This window comes from Barbus barbus (genome assembly GCF_936440315.1).
Source record: "Barbus barbus genome assembly, chromosome: 12".
Lineage (NCBI taxonomy): Eukaryota > Metazoa > Chordata > Actinopteri > Cypriniformes > Cyprinidae > Barbus > Barbus barbus.
The window spans coordinates 2,387,518-2,410,493 of record NC_136740.1 but is presented as its reverse complement, the minus strand read 5'-3'; the positions used below and the strand labels follow the sequence as shown (position 1 = coordinate 2,410,493).

The 22,976-nt window shown below is 38.8% G+C and overlaps 2 protein-coding genes across 3 annotated transcripts; one reads left to right on the top strand and one right to left on the bottom strand.

Annotated features, from left to right (window-relative positions):
* Positions 1-331: 331 nt before the first annotated feature.
* On the bottom strand, positions 332-4,922 carry LOC306878434 (dynactin subunit 3-like). Of its 2 annotated transcripts, XR_013784954.1 has the most exons (8): positions 4,718-4,922; positions 2,280-2,364; positions 2,104-2,190; positions 1,368-1,451; positions 1,177-1,235; positions 1,004-1,063; positions 677-863; positions 340-566 (listed from the first exon to the last, which is right to left on the bottom strand). XR_013784954.1 is itself a non-coding variant. In XM_079430788.1 (7 exons), exons 1-7 carry the CDS (start codon positions 4,817-4,819, stop codon positions 777-779), a joined length of 564 nt encoding a protein of 187 aa, XP_079286914.1. In that variant the 5' UTR covers positions 4,820-4,922; the 3' UTR covers positions 332-776. The 2 variants fall into 2 exon arrangements, 1 of the variants encoding a protein (XP_079286914.1); XM_079430788.1 differs by having other exon boundaries at positions 332-863.
* Positions 4,887-15,238, top strand: LOC306878433 (very long chain fatty acid elongase 4-like). Its single transcript, XM_079430787.1, has 7 exons — positions 4,887-5,788; positions 6,139-6,229; positions 7,989-8,176; positions 9,697-9,777; positions 11,546-11,717; positions 12,012-12,139; positions 12,909-15,238. The coding sequence occupies exons 2-7, from the start codon at positions 6,163-6,165 to the stop codon at positions 13,218-13,220; spliced, it is 948 nt and encodes a 315-aa protein (XP_079286913.1). The 5' UTR covers positions 4,887-5,788; positions 6,139-6,162; the 3' UTR covers positions 13,221-15,238.
* The last annotated feature ends 7,738 nt before the right edge of the window (positions 15,239-22,976 follow it).

Below are 22,976 nucleotides of genomic sequence, written 5' to 3'. Positions count from 1 at the left end.
TTATGTAGAGTTCCACATGCATGCAATTAAATTGATTCAATGCATGTAAATGTAGTTTTTAAACACTGATAAATGTATATTTGTTTGCCATAGACACTTGGTAGAAATGTTGTTCATAACCAACACAGCATTTCTTTAGTGTTTTTAAAAGCAACAGAATCACAAAAAGATCCATTCAGTTTACTGCAGATTACAATTTGTGTTGGCAATGAATGCAAGTTATATAAAACATTGCCGGGTGTTAACAACTTGAAAGATGTCTCCAGTAATATTAATATTGTTAAAGAAGTTGTGGTTATGTTTAGCAGTAACTCATAAGAATGCAAAAACTAGATTTTTGTAAAAAAACATTTAATAAAAAATAAAAAATAAAAAAAAAGGCCAATACAACATACTTTCTTTTATTAATGATTATTTCAGGTAGAGAAACTTTTCTAAAGGCGGTAGAACAAACCAACCTCACACACATCATTCCTTACAACTGCTGGAATAAATAAATTAAAAAGCTAAATGAGTTCACTTCGAGGAGAATGGTTGGGATACATTTTCCAAGCAGAGAAATGTTTCTGTAAGCACAAATGTAATGAGCATATAATACTACAGTAAGATGACCACATTGGTACATAATGAATCGATTTAGATTAAGAGTAGATCAGAGACCTTAAACAACACTTACTTATAAACAAGGTATGTTTAGGAACGACAGTGCTGTTTTATTAATCATATCTGCGATGAAGTGTGCAAATGCAACATTTGACAATCTATGCTTTAGCATGCTAGTCTATCTGCTGGCCTTGCTTGGGTCCTTCCAGCTTCCGAAGAGTTTCATCCCACTGTGAAAACTGTTTTGATAAAAGAAACATCTGTGGAAGAAGTTAAGGATAGTAAGGCATTCATGTGAATAAATTCAGATGTTCAAGAATGGGCTTATTGTGTGCTGCAGGGAGATCTCAACACATGGCCAGCACTACAAATATGAGTCTTTCACCACAAGTAAGGATACCATTTTGTTGTATTCTTCAAACAGCTTCTTCACTTCAGCAGATAATTCTTCATTCTGATCCTGTGGAAGTCAATCAGGATTAATACAAGTTCATATAGGAAAATAAATCATCTCATTAAGTGAGAGCATGCTAATAAATATGTTGCAATAAAGACCTCTTTATTTTTTGTTACCTGCTGTTGAATGTGAATTTGTGACAATCGCTGCACTTTAGTGGTCAGCTCTGGAACCGCTGTGATACCATGACATGAGGGAAAATATTTTAAAGGAGAAAAAAAACAAATACAACCAGATAACCAGTCATACTTAAAGAAAAGGCTCCTTTGCATATCTGACAAATATTAAGCTTGAGTCGGTGTTTCACCTTTAATGTGGTTGCTGTCCAGAAGAGGCTGCAGATTGTGCACCTGCTCCAATAATGTGGCCTGAGATCGCAAAAAGTCTTCCTCTGTAGATAGAGAAGTTTAGATCAGTCCATTCAAAAATATGATGTGTTTTAGTGGTTCTCAACTGGTGAACCACAACTTGTTTTTTTTTGTTTTTTTACATGTTTGACTATTTATCTCACATATGTGAATTTTTTTCTTGCAATTCTGAGTTTATATCTCACAACTCTTAGTTCAGAATACATTTTCATACTGTGACAGAAACAAAAAAAATGCAAATTGTGAACTGAACTGTGAAATGTAGACTCACAATTAGTTTATAACTTGCAATTGCAACAAAAAGTCAGAATTGAGAGGTAAAAGTTGCAATTGTATTTTTGTGCAGATTCATCTGTTACTTGGTAGAAGTTAGTCAAATTAGCCAGCATTTGATCTTATTCTTACAAACCATGAACAAAACTACACGAGGTAAAAAAAAAAGCCCATACGATTCAGACTAAACAAAGGTTCATCTGCAATGATTATGAACAGAACATGTTTTTAACATTGCAGACTCAAGTGCATTACATGATTGAAATTCAAAACCATTATTCATCCTATGTCATGTTAATAAGTATGCATATTGTTGGGCCTATACAGTTTATAGTACTACTATTAAATGTCAGCGTTTGATCTTAAGGGCTGATTTGATCATGTGAATATCAGAGCACTAACCTGCTAGAATGAACTCTAGTTTCATTGCATCTGGCACAGAAATGAAGTCTGTGAACTGGGGGTCCAAATACTTCAGCAAATCTTCAACTGACAGAAAAGGCGCATTGAAAAAATTATGATGCAGCATATTAAAACAGCAGTATTTTGATTACAAATGTTAACTGAGAGGTTGTCACTTTTCTTGTGAAGGATCTTGACACGCTCTCTCTTGTTGGCGGTGTTTGCCAGAGCAGCACTGATCCTTGTGAGTGATTCAGCACACTGACGGAAGGAAAGACAGATTAGAAATCCAGCAAACTCAGAATTGGAAGAAATCCAGCATTTTGGAAGAAAAACACAAAAAAGGATACGTTTGATCTGTTCATTACGGAGTACTCCACTTTTAAACACAAAAATTCCATGTGATCTCTGAATTAGATTGAACTCATAAAAATGATTGTGCATGCAGTTCAAATTTATAATTTATGATTATTTTGTAATTCATAATTAAATAATGTATTTACAGTCATGGACAAAATTATTGGCACCCTTGGTAAATATGATCAAAGAAGGCTGTGAAAATTAACCTGCATTGTTAATCCTTTTGACCTTTTTGTTTTTTTAAAATCACAAAAATCTAACCTTTCATTGAACTAAAACTATTTAAAATGGGGGGAAATATCATTATGAAATAAATGTTTTTCTCAAATACACATTGGCCACAATTATTGGCACCCCTAGAAATTCTTATGAGTAAAATATCTCTGAAGTATATTTCCATTCGTATTCACAATTTTGAGCACTCCAGGGTGATTATGAACATGAAATTATCCAGCCATGGCTTCCTGTTTCACAGAAATATAAATACGAGAGAAAACAAAGGCCAAATTCCCTTAATCATCCATCACAATGAGAAAAACCAAAGAATATATTTCTGATGTGCAGCAAAAGATAATTGAGCTTCACAAATTAGTGAAGTGGCTTTAAGAAAAGAGCTAGAGCAGTGAAAATTCCCATTTCCACCATCAGGGCAATAATTAAGAATTTCCAATCAACAGAAAATGTTGGGAAACTGCCTGGAAGAGGATGTGTGTCTATATCGTCCTAATGCATGGTGAGGAGGAGCGTTTGAGTGGCTAAAGACTCTCCAAGGACCACAGCTGGAGAATTACAGAAAATAGTTGAGTCTCGGGGTCAGAAAACCTTAAAAACAAATGGTCAAACATCCTCTACATCATCACATGTTGTTTGGGAGGGTTTCAAGAAATATTCTCCTAGCTCATCCAAAAACAATCTCCAGCATATTCAGTTATCAGACAGGACTGGAACTTCAAATGGGACTGGCTTCTATGGTCAGATGAAACTAAAAAATTAGCTTTTTAGCAGCAAACACTCAAGATGGGTTTGGTGAACACAGGGATAAAAAGTACCCCATGTGTACAATGAAATATACTGCTGTATTTTTGATGTTGTGGGCCTATATTTCTGCTGGAGGTCCTGGACATCTTGTTTAGACACATGGCATCATGGATTCTATCAAATACCAACAGATAAAAAATCAATAAGTCTGTTAGAAATCTTATAATGGGCCATGTTTGGATCTTCCAACCGTACAATAATCCAAACACAAACCTCAAAAACAACACAAAAATGGGTCACTGAGCACAAAACCAAGCTTCTGCTGGCCATTCCAGTCCTCTGACCTGAACCCTGTAGAAGATGAGTGAGATGAACTGAAGAGAAGAAGCACCAGCATGGAGCTGTGAATCTGAAGGGTCTGGAGTGATTCTGGATGAAGGAATGGTCTCTGATCTCTCGTCAGGTGTTCTCTAACCTCATCAGGCATTATAGGAGAACATTTAGAGCTGTTAAACTGACAAATGGAGGTTTCAAAAAGTATTGAATAAAAGGGTGCCGTTAACTGTGGACAATGTATATTAGAGAAATAAATGTATTTCATAATGATATTTCCCCCCATTTTAAATCCTTATTATCCAATGAAAGGTTACATTTTTGTGATTTTTTAAAATAAAAGATGAAAATTATTAACAATGCATCTTAATTTTCACAGCCTTCTTTGATCATATTTACCAAGGGTGCCGATAATTCTGAGCATGACTGTATGTCATTTATAATTAGCAAGTATTGTATTTATGTTAGTGATTCTATTTAGACTAATTGTTTCCATCTGGCATTCATTCTCAAAAATAAGTACTACAATCTTTACAATTGCAGGCTAAATTCAGTTTTCAAGTTTGCAAATGTCTTGTTTTGAGCCACTCAATAACTGGTGATAATGTTGTTATTGGAGGACAAAATGACAATCATGCGAATACATTTAGAGCGCTTTTAAAGGAACTCAAACGCGTTTGATGTGCACTAGGCAGTGTACTCTAACTAGATGACAGGACTCCACCCTGTTTATGTGTCACGAGCCCGCGGTGTCTGTGCTTCAAAACACCCGCTTCTGACACAACTAATGACAGCAGAACACTGATAATATGATCTAACGTTAAATATCATCTGTCAAATCAACATCAGTAAACACACACACACTCACTCACAGACACAGGCGCGCGCACACACACACACACACTCGCACGCGCACGCGCACATGAACACACAGGCGAATCACCTTCACTGGTTTATTGTTTTTTCCTCCTCTTTCGCCATAAACGCGTTTCTCGAGAAGCTGAAGGCGAGCGTCCAGATCATCTACATTGTTTTTTCCTTCCATCTTGTTGTCCGGTGGCTCTGCTCTAAACCGGAAATGACGCTTGGGAGAGCGTCTTCTTCTGCGCGTCAGTGCGACGGTCCTCCAGCAGTTATGATATTCTCTGACAGCTTTGTAAACACTTTGTATTAATATTTTAAACTTGAGCAGAGATCATCACATAATTAATTCACGTCCTTTGACACCGGATGCTCAGACCGGTTTAATGCGGTTTCCTGATATTACACATCTATTAGTTATCTGAACAAAAACAATGGAACTTAAAAGCAAAATACAAGTGTTTCTTACTCGTCTTTACAGAAACAACAGAAAGAAAGATCCATAACTTGTGTTGGGTGCAATATTATAGAATCAGTTTGTCTTCTGCTGTCCGTGTGATCAGAAGTATATACCAGAAACATACATCTTTATTACAAACACGTTTTTATTTCACTAAATAGCTCATCGTTAGAGCGGATATGCTGTCTTCTGAACATGTAACAGATATCTGGAACTTTTCTATAATCAGCTAAACTAATGAAATCTGTGGTGATATCTGATTCTAGTCTAACATCTGTTAGGGTTAGGGTTAGGGTTCTGTTACATTCAAAGGCGCTATAGAAAATAAAGCTTATTATTATTATTATTGTTTAATGTAGGATCAAACATACATCCTAAGAAGTGTTTGCTAAGTATAATAAATAAATAAAATATGAAATAATAATAATTTTAAGAATTAAAGGAGTCCTGCGCAGAGAGGAGGGTTAGGGCTGGAGAATGCACCTGTTTGTGCGCATGCGCAGTAGAGCGCTGAGTCCAGGGGAGCGACCCGACAGCCGCAGTGATGCCAGAGAGCCTCTAGGATGCTGCATGCACGGATGGGTTTATTACCGTCTGTTTCAGCCCCGGGCCTATAAGCGGATCCGGTTAGATCTGGGACGAAGGTGTTTTATTCTCAGCACGGAGGAGTAACGGGATCTCGCGACCTCTACGGTAAGAACGGAAGCATCGTTGCGACGACACTAAATGCCAGTTTAACGCTAAATCTGTTATATTGGCTGGATGATGATGATGATGGTGTGTGCTTTAGGGTGTAAGAGAGGCGTGTTTTGCCGCAGCGGATCGTTTGATCCCTGATTGTTGCATGTTTCCTGCATCTTCTGATGGGAGAGGCTGTGATATTCAACGACATATCTTTCATATACTTGAACTGAAATAATGCATCCCTTCATCAGTAATATATTGTTGAGCAGATATGTTCTGCTGAATTACACCCCTCCTCCCATCACAATACACCCTTCCCCATCCCCAGCATCATGACCTCTTTTCTCTCTTCTTCTCAGACTATTGGGATTTGAGTCTCAGCGATGGATATCATAAAGCATATAATCAACGACACCGTTGAATTCTACAGATGGAGTCTGACCATCGCAGGTAAGCGCTCTTGACCCTGTGACCTGTGGCATGATGAGACAGATACTGCAGGCTTCGCTTTCGGTGAACAACAGCAGATTCTCTGATTCAAACAAATATAAATGCTTGAAAATATGCAACGCTGGCCATTTTCGGCCATTTGGCTTAAAGATAAAGGTTCGTTATTATCATTGATGGTTCTATGAAGAACCTTTCAAATCCATACCTTTCCATTTCACTAAACCTTCTGGAAAAAGGTTCTTTAGAGGATTGAAATGATCTTCACACTAAGAACAAAAATGACTCTTTTACAAGCTGTTCCCTGACAGGTTCATTGAGGAACACTTTAGTTTAGGGGCCGAATCTCACTACCATTAACTAGTTGTTTGTTAGCACGTATATTACTAGCATATTGGCTGTTTATCAGTACTTATAGAGCACTTTTCATGACATTGGTTCAACTTTGCTTTTAGAGCATGAATTCATTAGCCTACCTTAAGAGTATTATGTCTAATAACTTTATCAGCTTTTATTATTATTGAATTTGGTCCTGGTTTTAATATATTAAGCCACATTAAGCGTAGAATGTCCCCAAACCGTGCCTTGAACTAACCACTGACGTACTTCTTTATTTGAGTCCATGATCAAAATAAATGTGAACATACGGAGCAGTATGCAAGCTGTAAAGTGAACAGGAAGAGCTTGTCTGAACTGGGTTTGAGAGAGAACACAAATATCTTTGCAAAACATTTGAAAAATATACCACCATGTCCCGTAAAGGGCTCCGTACTATTTGGACAAAAGTTATCAGTTATCATTTATTTATTTGTAATTATTAAGTAAAGCCAACAAATACATTTTTAATTTTTTTTTATTTTACTGCTTTTAAAATCCTAGTCTTGAGGCACGTTCACAACTAAGGATGATAACAAAAACTATTTATTGTCCATATTCAGTGTTGGTTTTCTTATAAGACTGAAGAAACTGTTTTTTAGATAGGTTGTCTTCATGTTGGTATGTGCATAATTGTGAAGTTATTTTATTTTTTGTGAATTTTGTGAACTAGTGTGGAAATACATGCAAATAAACGCATCATCATTTCTAAAATCAAGCACCACAATGGAAATGAGTTAATGCAACTTTATTATGTTATCCTTGACATGAAGATGTAAAGCAGCTGTATTGCTACTTTGTATGTCAAATAAACTCATAATGATAACTATATTAGCGTCCAAGCCAACAGATGAGAGGGTTCTGTTTATAATAAGCGTATGCTGCAGTTTTTCTGGATTCTGATTGGCTGTCAGTGTTTTTATCATTCTTCAACTGGACAAAAAATAATTCTGAAAGTGATTCCTCCGATATCGCTCTTCTGTGTGGTTATTGTTCTAGTTCTGATGTTAACTTCACTATTTTCATAGAATTAGAAAGATTATTCAAACTTTATAAGGTTATCATTATCGTCCTTGGTGTGAACAGGATGGGTGGGAAAGACATTCTTCACAATGCTTGTGAACTTAATGCTCCCCTATTCCTCCCATCGTCATGCGAAAGGGTGACATTTTTGTATTTCTCTGTAGAAAACGTATGCATTATATTCATTTGAAAAATTAACTTGCAATGTAAATTTAACAAGAATTGTGTTGTTTTATGCTTAGTTGAAAAAAGACAAATCTAAAATGTTCTGCTAGGAACAGGAAATACTGAAGCCAGTGCAGTTAATGGGTGTTTAGATGCCAGATGAAAGTGTATTATGATGGGGTTTGATGTGTGTGTGTAGACAAGCGTGTGCAGAAATGGCCGCTGATGGACTCTCCGCTCCCCACGCTGGCCATCAGCTCCTCGTACCTGCTGTTCCTCTGGCTGGGGCCGAAGTACATGCAGGGCCGAGAGCCCTTCCAGCTGAGGAAGACCCTCATCCTCTACAACTTCAGCATGGTCATCCTTAACTTCTTCATATTCAAAGAGGTGAGCTCACCCACACTGATAGCTTCCCAGAAAATGGCACTAGTTCTTGTATTTTTCAATTTTGCCCCGCTCCGCGGTCTCAGGCGTGGGAGGTGGGTGCTGTAACGAGGAGGCTAAAGGCCACGACCTCTAGCGTCAGTCGCTAGAGCACCACTTGAGATCGGGGAGTGGGGTTTAACCTGCACAGCACTTACCCGCTGGCCTCTGCTACAAATGCTAATGTAGTTATCACTATACACTTAGTATGTATACAGCATGCAGTATATAGAGTCTTTGCTGTCCATCCTCAACTTTCATTATTATTTGAGTGAAATGAACTCATTTCACTGTCCGGTTTTACTGTGCAGCTCATATAAATATTTAAGTCATTTATTTTATCCTTTTTTGAAAATGATAATTTAGACTTCTAATTATATTTCAGTACACAGCAATAATGCAGATCACCTGCAATCGTTACTTAAATAGAAATATTTCTACCTGATTTAACCCATAGAAAGTACTTTTGGTGGCATAATTAATGTATTTTGATTGATTCAACCATTTGAAATAATATAAATAAAACCAGTTCATTTAGATTTCAGTGTAGCCTGTAAGTTTTCATCTCCTATATCTGCCTATGATCAAAACACCTGTGTTTATTAGAAACTACATATTGATCCACACCAGATAACTGTAGCACAGTGCTGTCCATTAAGTGAGCTATAAATGTACCACTGCCGCTATATTTAGCTGTAAATTGTATCAACCGTCACTATGAATATTTATGATTCAGCAACATCGACTTCATTTGGACAGAAACACTGATGGGCAGAAGTCAGAATTGAGAAATGAATGAAATCAGACCAGCCAACATAGATTGAAATGAGAAAAATAACGTCATTTTCTGATTTAATCTTACTTTTTATTGTAATGCACATTCATAGCTTTGGTTTCTTGCTCATTCTTTTGAAAAGTCACATTTTTATTTTCATTAAAGGAGTAGTTCACCCAAAAATGATAATTTGCTGACAATGTCCTCACCCTCAGACCATCCAAGATTAGGATGAGTTTGTTTCTTCATCAGGTTTGGGGAAATATAGCATTGCATCAGTGTCTCAGCAATGGATGCTCTGCAGTGAATGGGTGCCGTCAGAATGAGAGTCCAAACAGCTGATAAATTTTGATGATTTTTATCAGCTGTTTGGACTCTCATTCTGACGGCACCTATTCACTGCAGACCATCCATTGCTGAGACACTGATGCAGAGACACATTTATACAAACCTGATGAAGAAACAAACTCATCCTAATCTTGGATGGTCTGAGGGTGAGGACATTGTCAGCAAATTTTCATTTTTTGGTGAACCATTCCTTCCTCATACATCATGTTTCAGTGATAGTCTTTGTCTTTTCATATGGCAGTGGATTTCATTAGTGATGGTAACCTTGCTAGAGTTGCTGTCTGTTTTATGCATAAGATGAAGAAGCTAATGATGAGGAATTGTCCTTTATAAAGTAGTCCAAACGTCTGTTGTATTTCAGCTCTTCCTCGCAGCGCGGGCGGCCAACTACAGCTACATCTGCCAGCCTGTGGACTACTCAGATGATCCCAATGAAGTGAGGGTGAGTGTGCTGATCACAGACTGTGTGCTGAAATTCTGCTCTCCGGTTACTGGCACAAAGCGTGTTATTGGAGCGGGAAAACCGGCGAGTTCGGTTTCACTCTGTGACGTCACATTAACACACTCACACACACCATCTGGCTTTGACACTCACACACTCGTGCATTCATTACAGCTAGACTGAGCACCGCTGATCTGAATTTGAGGTGAATTAGGATGCAGAATAGTAATCTGAATTTGAAGTAGTTTTTAAGATTACATCTTTAATTTTTTATGTAATTATTTTTTAGTCATAATTGTGTGAGGATTGAAAAGAGCTGAATCTTTAGCCATATCTTTAGATGTATTTAAAGGGGTCATGACTTGAGAAATCTAATGTACCTTGATCTTTTGACAAGAGGTCATTTTGCTATAAAAACATCCTGTAAGTTTCAGAGCTCAAAACCTCCTCATTAGTCCAAAAACAGCTTTGATTTATTTATTTGACCATTTTTGATGAAAAAATCATACTAACATTATAAGTGCACCGCAGGAAACATTATGAAATAATAAAAAACAATAATAAATGCAGTTCATGAAAAGTGCATTTTTATATCAGCCTAATTTAAAAACCATGTTTTTCAGTTTAAACCTTGTCTAATAGCAAATATCTCTCCCCATAGGAAAAACAATATTGTGGCTTTTATTCATTTATTATTGTTATTGCTTTGTTAGTATATAACAGAATATATTATGCATATTTTAAAAAGACATCAAAATAAACTGTTACGGCGTTTCATGGTTGTCTTTATTTATAGTAATTTAAAGGGGTCATATGATGCTATTTTAAAGATCATTATTTTGTGTATTTGGTGTAACAGAATGTTAACATGCTTTAATGTTCAAAAAACATTATTTTTCAAATACTGTACATTATTGTGGTTACGCTATGCCCCGCCTCTCTCAAACGTTTTCTACAAAGCCCCTCCTTCCAACAAGTGCAGTCTGCTCTGATTGGCCAGCTGACACAGTGCATTGTGATTGGCCGAACACCACAAACACGCGTCGGAAATGTAACGCCAGAAATCCATAATGGCCAGCTTCAGAGTCGTGGCAGAGTCTTAACTTTGATAAAGAATATCTCTTTGGTTTTGAGCCTTTAGTCTTTGCAACTTCAGGGATCTTATCTATGTATGAACAGCTTGTAATGTTCCAAAGAGAAAGGAAACTTGAAATAGCATCATATGACCCCTTTAACTAAATCAGACAATGAGATTTATTTCAAGTGAAAATTCTACTTCCATTTTATATTTAATTTAGCTTTTATTTATTGTGAAATGAAGTGTGTGTGTGTGTGTGTATGTATGTGCAGTATATATATATATATATATATAATCTTGACTTACATTAAGTGACATTATGGCTTGGGTTTAAAAAAAGTTATGCTAAAAAATAGGAAAATTGTCTATTTACTGATCTATTGTCTGATTAATCATATTATTTGTGATCTACACAACAAAATTGTGTTTCTCTTCTAAACTCGATTTCTTTGCTTTCAATTAATGGAATTTTTTTTATTAATATTAAATTAAAAAGTCACACACACATTTTTTTTTTTTTCAAAAACCTATACATTTGGTTGTAATAATTTGAAGTTTATAGGTCTAACGTATAATTTCTTTCAGTGTTTTTTATAAAGAATGTAAAAGTGACTCTAAAACACAGTGGAATAAAGAGACTTTATAAGCGCTGGAGTCCCTGACGTCTCTTCTCTTCTCCTCGTCTGGCAGGTGGCAGCAGCTCTGTGGTGGTACTTTATTTCTAAAGGTGTGGAGTACCTGGACACTGTGTTCTTCATCTTACGCAAGAAGTTCAACCAAATCAGCTTCCTGCACGTCTACCACCACTGCACCATGTTCACTCTGTGGTGGATCGGCATCAAGTGGGTCGCCGGTGGACAGTGTAAGTATCAAATACAGTAGCACTGTACACAGGAATGGAAAAAATGATCAATCTGTCATACTCCCCTTTAGATTGTTACAAAAACATACTGTACATTGTATGCAAATGAGAAAGATTGAAGTGTCTGTTTTCCACACAACAACAATTCCAATACAAATCACATATATCAAACCCAAAAAGACAACATCATCATCATACTGTACGAGTCATGCGCTGGATTACAAGTTCTCCTACAACAAATGTGTGATTAACAGATCAGATCTTCCACCGAATGTGTATTTCTCTCTTTCGCAGCGTTCTTCGGGGCTCATATGAATGCAGCCATCCATGTCCTGATGTACTTGTATTATGGGCTGGCCGCATTCGGTCCAAAAATACAGAAGTATCTGTGGTGGAAGAAGTATCTGACCATCATCCAAATGGTAAATGCTGACACTTTACAAGCATTTGTTAAAAAAACTAACAAACAAAAAACACGGCAAATTTGAGAATGATGTGATTCTTCAGATATGGGAGCTTTAGAAATAAATATGATTCAAGTGTTAAAGTACAGATTATAGTCAATTTTAGACCAGACGAAATCAAACTGAATGGACAGGACTATAAATACACAATTATAGCTAATGAGAACAACACAGCTGGACAAGAATGCACTAATAATCACACTAGATGAGGACAGGAAACAAACCAAATATGGACACAAGAGGCGGGAACACATGACACGCACTAAAAACAAGGATGGATTACATTTACCAAAAATGATAATAAGACATTTATAATGTTACAAAAAATATATATTTCAAATAAATGCTAAACTTTCTATTCATTAAAGAATCCTGAAAAAAAAAATGTGACCATTTGCTTAAAAATATTGTGCAGCACAACTGTCTTCAACATTGATAATAATCAGAAATGTTTGTTGAGCAGTAAATCAGTATATTATTATGATTTCTGAAGATCATGTGACACTGAAGACTGGAGTAATGATGCTGAAAATACACAGCAATAAATTACAGTTTGACATAATAATAATTAAAATAAGTCACAAATGTACTGTTATTGTTTTCACTGCATTTTTTATCAAATGCAGCATAGATGAGCATTAAAAACATGCCATCCCCCAAATTTTGAATGGTAGTGTATGTTGAATAAGTTTATTTTTCTCATCAGTTGTTGTATTTTCTTCCGCAGGTCCAGTTTCACGTCACCATCGGCCACACGGCTCTGTCGCTGTACTCTGACTGCCCGTTCCCTAAGTGGATGCACTGGTGTCTGATCGGATACGCCCTCACCTTCATCATCCTCTTTGGGAATTTCTATTACCAGACGTACCGCCGCCTGCCCCGCCGCGAGACCGCAGCCAAACCCGGCAAAGCCCTTCATAACGGAGCCTCCAACGGAGCCCTGACCTCCAGTAACGGAAACGCCAGCAAGACGGACGAGAAACCGGCAGCGGCCGAGAGCGGCAGGAGAAAGAGGAAGGGCAGGGCGAAGCGGGATTAAAACGGCTGACAGGTTAAAGGTCAGGAGCTGTTCGCACACCTGCGGTCAGTCCCTAATGGTTACCAACAAACAGTATGACTGCAGAGAGAGAGAGAAATGAGCCTAGATGTAGAGAGACTGAACAATATCTTTCCTTACCGTCTTCCTTAAAGACAGTTCACCCAAAAATCATTTACTCACCCTCAAGTTGTTCCAAACCTGTACGAGTTTCTTTGTTAAACAAAAAAGAAGATATTTTGAAGAATGTTAGTAACTAAACAATTGACGGTAGCCATTGACAAAAATACGATGGAAGTAGGGCTGCGTGATATATCTCATGCGGTATTCATCTCGTCAGTAAAGCCGGTTCTGTGATCAGTAGTAAATCTCCATCCCCTGCTTTCAGATGGAGCAGCATTTACTACACAGAGCTGTAGTTCACTGACAATTATTGATATTATACATCGATATTATGAAATCACACTGCAATAATGACAGCTGTTTCCGTAGCTTCTCAGTGAACTACGGCTCTGTGTATTAAATGCTGAAAGCACGTGAAAATACCACATTTAATAACATGTTTCTCCTCCAAACTCACTTCATAACATCAGTCGAGTGTTTGAAATAAATCCTTCTGTGAGGTGATGTGGCTTCTTACAGAGAATAAGGCACGCAATATTTAATAATATTCTAAGCAGTGATAAAGGCATTGCATTATTATATACTTTATTATAAAGAAAATTATAATAAGAACAACTCAGATAAACCATAAATTGTCGTAGTCGTGTTTATTAGTCACGTTGAATCAATGAAATCTTCTGTCTTTGGATGGAGATTTACTACTGATCACAAGATACGTGTGTGAATATTGCAGCTTTTGCCTGATATCGATTGTGATTTATCGTGCAGCTCTATATATAAGTCAATGGCTGGTTGAGGACTGATGACAGAGTTTTCATTTTTGGTGAACTATACCTTTAAGTTTGGCACATTATTTTATGTGTCTGCCTTTTTTACATTGCTGTCCTAATGGCAGAAAAGCCCCACGTCTCAGTGTACGATGATTACAAGAAAGAATTCAAGATATCAATGGGTTTTTCATCATTTATTATGGTGGGATCCAAAAGTGGACTAGTGAGGTTTCTTCACTGATTCCTCCTGGAAGAAGAGAATCTGGCCGTCTGTACAAAGAGTCACGTGATCAGTGACACTCATTTACTTACATTTGATTAGTCACCTAGAAATAGTGCACAGTCTGAAATGTTTCATCTTCATTTTACAGATTTTGGACCTCACTGTATATCAGTTATTTGTAAAGCATATTTAAGTGTCTGTTTGTTTGAAGCGCTCATGTTTCATGTCAGTTGTTTAGCTGCTAGCAGGATATATTACCATCGGTCCTGTGCTTTAAAACACACATCCTGCAGCTTCAGCTTCTCTCAGAATTAGAGATGCAACTTACCAAGACCAACGACTGATAATGTTGTTACAGTTATCTTGTTTTGTCTTGTTGTCTTAAAAACAGTGTTCAGAATCAACCAAGCCTCCAATATGAATGATGGGAAAGATAAATATCAGTTCAGTGCTTCTGTGGCTTTGAAACGGATCAACTATCTGCTTCCATTATCGGATGAATCAGACCAATCCCGATCATTTAGTCACTGATATTGGCTAGGACGGATGCATCATGCATCAGCGTTTGAATGATCAAGTGTCTCACAGGATAACATGGCTTGTAGTTAGATTGGGAAATCTCATAACCTGAACTAAACAGGATTGGGAAATATGTTTGTAGCTACTATACTGTATTGTGCGTAAATAAAGTCTTTAGCTCCACGTCTTTGTTTTTCATTTCGAATAGTTCCTGAAATATATCATGTGTTTTGTCTTGAATTTTTTATAATGTTGTATATTCGGTGCAATTTTGTACATTGTGCTTTTGAAAACGCATTGTTCATCAACTGCTCGTTGTCTTTTCTTTTCAGATGACAGATATACATTGCTGTATATAAAAATAAACGAAATGCCAATGCATAGTCACTGTTATCAGACGCTTCATTTCCCAGAACTGTGTGGTGGACAGGACATTTCAAGCAGCATCGTGCCTGGTACTTTATAATATTAGATGCTTTGAGTAAATGTTATTATTATGAGCACTTATTATTTGAGAGACTATATAGAATATGTATTTTTTATAAGATAATTGGACCCACTTAAGTGTCTTTACCTATTACTAACATTTAAATTAATCATTTGATACAATGCATGTATTATGTACATATGTTTTTACATTTTGCTTATATTGAAAAAGCTGCATGTAATTACATCTGATTAATTTATGTTATTACATCTATAATTGCACGGACTCCTCCACCACCCCCTAACTATACCACAATAAAACAAGTACATTGTACCTGCTATTATTATTAATATTAATATCATTGTGGATACACTACCATTTAAAAGTTTGGGGTAAGTAAAGACGTAAAATTGATAATAATCAGAAATGTTTCTTGAGCAGTAAATCAGTATATTATTATGATTTCTGAAGATCATGTGACACTGAAGACTGGAGTAATGATGCTGAAAATACAGCTGCGCATCACAGGAATAAACTACATTTTAATATTTAAATCATATTTGAGATTGTAAAAATATTTCACAATATTACTGTTAAGAAATATAGGCATATATATTTCTGAAATTTTCTTTTCAAAACAAGTTTATATTATCAACCCACATATGATCATCATAACAACAAAACAAAAACCCTGTAACCCTCAGTAGAAAGATGAGTGTATTTCTAATGATGTTCTTCCCATGATCTTTCCCAGTGAAGGCCTCGTCTGTTCAGCCGCAGCAGCGTCTCCTCTCCTCTGCTGTTTCCGGTCTGAGCTCCGCTCCCTCACTCATTCACAGAGGACCAATCAGCACGCTTCTCCTCCTCCTCGGCAAAGACAAAGGTTTCCATGGTAACGGTACACACCTGCCCTCTGTCTGATGGGATTTACCATCTGCTCTTCCTAATGAGTGTCTGATGCTTTAATGTGACACATTTCATTCAGCTGCAGTCAGAAGAGATTATGACACGTGACTTTTAGATTTGAATACAGATTTATATATCTACACTGAGAAAAAAATGGAAAATGGTAAGTTATAAAATATATGTTGAAGGTGTCTGTCAGGGATCCATCACAGTCATCAGCCCAGTCACGACACACACCTGATCACAGTCTCCTCGTCACTAATCAGCAGCACTCATCAGCTCCACTATATCTGCACACTCTCCACACTCCCTCCTCTTCCGGTCTACCGTTCACATCCCTGTACTGTCCCCAGACTCGATGTGCACGCCTTACCAGTGTCTACTTAGCTCTAGATCTCCTGACGATTCTCCAACGATTCTCCAGCGTAGTACTCCTTCGTTCCTGGTCTCCGATCTCCTACGAACTGTGTGCTGGTTTATGTTTTGTTAACCTGTTGGCATGTTCTTCTTCTATCTTCATTCATAATTTGTTTTCATGCATTTATGCCCCTAACATATTTGTTAGGAGAAACAAGAGGAGCAACGAAATTTATTATCATTTAAAGAATTAAAGATTCTCTGTCTGATAGAATTTTTAAAATCACGGAAATGTACTTTAAAAATCCCCTTTCCAAACGTACAGCCATTTCATAGACAAAAAAAGCATCCAGCCTGACTGTCTGGACTCAATCAGAGCTCGCTCCTCATGTGACTGAGGAAGCAGACAGGCGTCTCTGTTCTTCCCTGCAGCTCTCGCTCTGATTCTCCACGGAGGCCGCAGTAATGCAATCCTCTTCCTGTCTGCAGACACTCAAATCATCTTTTTTTATTCCTCCCATCACAAAGGCGTTGTTGAGTTCAGCTACAAATAGCAGCAAACTACTGTAAGAATGCAGAAAACAAAGAGAGAAGATCCCACAGACAAACATGCATACAGACATAAAGTACAAATACTCTACTGTTGTAATATGTCAGTTTTGGTTTTGTTCTGTTTCTTCCTTATTTGGTTCTTCCTGCTTTAGTTTGTGTCCTAGTTCTGTTAATTAATTATCGTCATCACCTGTGTTCTATTAATTACCTTGTTTCCTCGTTTGTTCCACTCCCTTTATAAGTCCTCAGTTCTCCCTCTGTGTTTGTCGGATCTTAAGTTTGTAATGGTTATTCGTGTGTTGAAGCTAATAAATATACCTTTCGTTATTTGTCGTTTGTGGGCGCCCTTACTACAACCACCAACCGTGACAACTGTGGGGTTAGTGAGATTTTTTTTTAAAGAAATTAAAACTTTTATTTAGCAAGGATGCTTTACATTAATCAAAACTGACAGCAAACACAGTTATAATGTCAAATAAATGCTCAATGTCAATGTCAAAATTTCAAATAAATGCTGTTCTTTTTAAACTTTTTATTCATCTGTGAATCCTGAAAAATAAAATGCATCTCGGTTCCCACAAAATATTATTATGATTTCTGAAGATCATGTGACACTGAAGACTGTAGTAATGAAGCTGAAAATACAGCTGCGCATCACAGAAACAAATTACAGTTTAATGAACGGTATATCTTTCAAAAAGTATTGACACATAACCCAGGGTGTTGCTGTGATCTGATGTGAATTGCTCAGAAAAGCACTATTTGAGGAATCGTTCATGTCTGTAGCAGAAACAGTGCTAGACGAGTTACAATACTTAAATGGATAGTTCACCAAAAAACCCAATGACAACTCTGTCATCATTTCCTCATTTCGTTCCAAACCTGTATGAGTTTCTGTCATCTGCTGAGCACAGAAGAAGATATTTTAAAGATTTGTTGGTCCCCATTGACTTCCATGGAAAAAAAGAATGGAAGTTAATGGGGACCAGAAACTATTTGGTAACAAAATATCTTCTTTTGTGTTCATCAGAAGAAAGAAATTCATACAGGTTTGGGCCAAACTGAGGGTGAGGAAATGGTCACACTATCCCTTTAAGGCTGGGGTTTGTTTCAGTCCATATAGGTGACTTTATGCTCAAATGAAACACACCATTCTCTGTCATATGGTTACACACTTCATCATTACAGACTCCCAGCTGTGACAGACCCATCCATTACACTGAATAGACTCCTCGCTGATGCATTCTGCTAATGGCAACAATTATAAACCCTGCCTTACGTATCCCAGCTGCTGCATGGCCTGCATTCAGATACCAGCTGGACAGAGAGGGCCACGTCTGTCCACCCCCGCCCTGCACACACACACACACACACACTCACACACATACGTTGTGTTTCCATGTTTTATGGGTTCATTCCATAGGCGTAATGGTTTTTATACTGTACAAATGGTATTTTCTATCGCCCTACACCAACCCTACACCTAACCCTACCCCTTACAGGAAACTTTGTGCATTTTTAGATTTTCAAAAAAAACTCATTCTGTATGATTTAATAAGCCTTTTGTATTACAGGGACACAGAAAGTGTCCTCATAAATCACCTTCATGTTATGTCATACCCACGTCATTATACAAACTCATGTCCTCGTACACCACATAAACGCAGTATATATAGCAGTATTACAGATGAGAGGACCCTCACTATTCTTTGTACTGTAAATACTGTACCACACATCCTCAGACTTGTAACTGTTGAATTGATTTGTAGCCAAGTACTTCTTACATGTATTTGTGCAGAACTGAGAGTTGACTGTTTAGGGGATGAAACATCTTTTGTCGGAAGACTAAGAAACTGCTATAGTATAACAAATAAGGATATTACCAATACTGTAATGCAACTTGGCAGAGGATGCAGAATTGATTTAGTTATTGCTGTACAGTAACTGACAGTATATTCCAGTGTGTTTACTGTATATTCTGTTGTTCGGTCTTTGTACTTTTCTCTTCTAGAGCTTTTCATCTACTGTAAGATCTCTTTACAGTCGTGTAATGAAAGTAAACTTTTCTTACAGTTTTTCTTGATTGCTTAAACACATTTCTTGAAATTATGCCTCGTATTCTCAAAACAGTAAACACCAATCCATAACTTCTAACTCAATTCCCCAAACTTCCTATATTCAGGTCAAAATGAAGCTATCCACTCAAAACAACTCAATCTTGCTGAAAAACCAAACTTTGCTCTCAGACATGACACACAGTCAAAAACACACACACTACAACACAGTTTTACACACTGATGAGATCAATTCAAAACAATACTACAAAAACTGGTAATAAGTGTTGATTGTGGTACTCCCCAAATGTTTTATTCCTCAATTTAATGTACTGTAGAGTACAGTACAATACAGAAAACAACAAAAATAATTATTCTGCCCCAGTATCCCGGCTTTGGTCTGGGACAGGCCAAAGAACCTCTTCAGCATCACAGGCTATACTGGCCCTGGCCAGGCAGCGGGGGTAAAATCCTCTCGCATGCCTGATGTCCTTGTGTCATTGTTCACAAACAAGATAGGCAAAATGCTTAGTCATGTTGTCAGTATAACAGTGCACTCTGTTAGTATTACCTGATGTAAACTATGGCAGCAGTTTGGATGACAGTTACTGTACTGAAATACAGAAGGCTGCATTTCTTATGTATGCCATATATCTATTTCAAATGTACAAATGTAAACATTACTGTATGTGGTATATTGATTGAAAAAGACTGGATATGATTCATAGTTGCACTTTTACTAGTGGTCTGACCAAAAAACAAACAAAAAAAACACATTACAACGTCATTGTGAAATAGAAAAGAAAAAGAAATATGTGCACAAATGCAAAAATTAAAATGATAAAGTCCACTATCAGTATATGCTTTCCAGTTGAAGGTTGATGAGATGTACCTTTGAGCTATTTCAGAGAACTACATTATGTTTTATCATTGGTTGATCTATATTCTCTTCATTAGTGAAAGTCAAGATTCACTTGCACAATTTATGGCAAATTTATAAAAGTCTAATAGAAATGTATAGAACATATGCTTGACAATTTATGACAACTAGATCAATCATTTTGCATTTACCGTAATGATTTATACGATAAACTAATGACTTGATGTTTTGAGGGGTAAGTCCATTGTACAGAGAACTATACATTTGATCGTCCAGAGTCACGTCACTTCTCGGCTGATCGTCCAGAGTCACGTCACTTCACGGCTGATCGTCCAGAGTCACGTCTCGTCTCGTCACGGCTGATCGTCCAGAGTCTCGTCTCTTCACGGCTGATCGTCCAGAGTCTCATCTCGTCACGGCTGATCATCCAGAGTCTCGTCACGGCTGATCGTCCAGAGTCTCGTCTCTTCACAGCTGATCGTCCAGAGTCACGTCACTTCACAGCTGATCGTCCAGAGTCTCGTCTCTTCACAGCTGATCATCCAGAGTCACGTCACTTCACAGCTGATCGTCCAGAGTCTCGTCTCGTCACGGCTGATCGTCCAGAGTCTCGTCTCTTCACAGCTGATCATCCAGAGTCACGTCACTTCACAGCTGATCGTCCAGAGTCTCGTCTCTTCACAGCTGATCATCCAGAGTCACGTCACGGCTGATCGTCCAGAGTCTCGTCTCTTCACAGCTGATCATCCAGAGTCACGTCACTTCACGGCTGATCGTCCAGAGTCTCGTCACGGCTGATCGTCCAGAGTCTCGTCTCTTCACAGCTGATCATCCAGAGTCACGTCACTTCACAGCTGATCGTCCAGAGTCTCGTCTCTTCACAGCTGATCGTCCAGAGTCACGTCACTTCACAGCTGATCGTCCAGAGTCTCGTCACGGCTGATCGTCCAGAGTCTCGTCTCTTCACAGCTGATCATCCAGAGTCACGTCACTTCACGACTGATCGTCCAGAGTCTCGTCTCGTCACGGCTGATCGTCCAGAGTCTCGTCTCTTCACAGCTGATCATCCAGAGTCACGTCACTTCACGGCTGATCGTCCAGAGTCTTGTCTCGTCACGGCTGATCGTCCAGAGTCTCGTCACTTCACAGCTGATCATCCAGAGTCTCGTCACGGCTGATCGTCCAGAGTCTCGTCTCATCACGGCTGATCGTCCAGAGTCTCATCTCGTCACGGCTGATTGTCCAGAGTCTCGTCTCGTCACGGCTGATCGACCAGAGTCTCGTCACTTCACAGCTGATTGTCCAGAATCTCGTCACTTCACAGCTGATCATCCAGAGTCACGTCACTTCACAGCTGATCGTCCAGAGTCTCGTCTCTTCACAGCTGATCATCCAGAGTCACGTCACTTCACAGCTGATCGTCCAGAGTTTTGTCTCTTCACAGCTGATCGTCCAGAGTCTCGTCTCTTCACAGCTGATCATCCAGAGTCACGTCACTTCACAGCTGATCGTCCAGAGTTTTGTCTCTTCACAGCTGATCGTCCAGAGTCTCGTTTCGTCACGGCTGATCGTCCAGAGTCTCGTCACTTCACAGCTGATCATCCAGAGACTCGTCTCGTCACGGCTGATCGTCCAGAGTCTCGTCTCATCACAGCTGATCGTCCAGAGTCTCATCACTTCACAGCTGATCGTCCAGAGTCTTGTCACTTCACAGCTGATCATCCAGAGTCACGTCACTTCACAGCTGATCGTCCAGAGTCTCGTCACTTCACAGCTGATCGTCCAGAGTCTCGTCACTTCACAGCTGATCGTCCAGAGTCACGTCACTTCACAGCTGATTGTCCAGAGTCTCGTCTCTTCACAGCTGATCATCCAGAGTCACGTCACTTCACAGCTGATCGTCCAGAGTCTCGTCACTTCACAGCTGATCGTCCAGAGTCTCGTCACTTCACAGCTGATTGTCCAGAGTCTCGTCACTTCCTGTCTGTTGCACTCAGATTTCCAAAGTCATTTTGTCAGTATCCCAGACTGGCATCCAGCGTGGAGGATTCACCACTGATGTCAGCAGGTGCAGCTGGTATCCCCTAATCCACTCACTCTAGCCCTCCTGTTCCTGAACTGATTCCCCTGTCTGAAGCACTTCCCTTGATCAAAATTGCTTTATGGTGTGCTTGGAATGCATACACCACCACAGAACCTCCCGAGGTGGCGGTGTCCACGATGATTTCTCCAGAGGTGGCGACGTATGCTGCAGAACCTCCCGAGGCAGTGGCGCTTGCTTCAGCCCCTTGTGTGGTGGTGGAGCCCAGCAATGCACTTTCAGCCTGTCATGTCGCAGTCGAAGAGACCGTTAACTCCGTATCTACCCTGTCAAGAAGAATGTCAAGGAATTCTCCCTGTTTCCTGATGCTTCTGTCAAGACCGCAAGCACTGTCTCAGAATTCTCTGTGTTTGTTGAAACTCCTGATGCTACTGCTGTAGAACCTCCAGAGGTGACGGCATCCGCTGCAGAACCTCCAGAGGTGTCAGTGGTATCCACCTGTGAACTCCCTGCCTATCCCGTCACAGCTATGGAGGCAGTCTGTGAACTCTCTGCTTGTCCTGTCACAGCTATGGAGGCCGTCTTTGAACTCTCTGCCTGTCTTGTCTTGGTCATAAGGGCTGCCCCTGAACTCTCTGCTTGCCCTGTTACAGCCAAAGATGCTGTTTCTGAACTGTCTTTCTGTCTAAATTCTGCTATTGAATCTGATTTTGATCTGTCTTGCCAGTTTCAGTCAATGAGTCTAACTATGAAGTGTCTGTCCATCCAGTTTTCTCTCATTTCTGCCGAGGTGATCTTCTGCTCTGTCTGCTCTGCCATGGTGGTCTTCTTCCCTGCTCTGGTGGTCTTCTGCTCCATTGTGGTGGTCTTCAGCTCTGCCTGCTCTGCCCTGGTGGTCTTCTGCTCC

Excerpts from the sequence above, each read along its gene's own strand:
- LOC306878434 (XM_079430788.1), bottom strand. The coding sequence starts at position 4,819 with ATGGAAGGAAAAAACAATGTAGATGATCTGGACGCTCGCCTTCAGCTT. Across the intron at positions 2,365-4,717 it reads AAAACAATAAACCAGTGAAG|TGTGCTGAATCACTCACAAG; the intron begins GTGATTCGCCTG and ends TCCTTCCGTCAG. Across the intron at positions 1,064-1,176 it reads AAATTCACATTCAACAGCAG|GATCAGAATGAAGAATTATC; the intron begins GTAACAAAAAAT and ends TGACTTCCACAG.
- LOC306878433 (XM_079430787.1), top strand. The coding sequence starts at position 6,163 with ATGGATATCATAAAGCATATAATCAACGACACCGTTGAATTCTACAGA. Across the intron at positions 8,177-9,696 it reads ACTTCTTCATATTCAAAGAG|CTCTTCCTCGCAGCGCGGGC; the intron begins GTGAGCTCACCC and ends GTTGTATTTCAG. Across the intron at positions 11,718-12,011 it reads GTGGGTCGCCGGTGGACAGT|CGTTCTTCGGGGCTCATATG; the intron begins GTAAGTATCAAA and ends TCTCTTTCGCAG.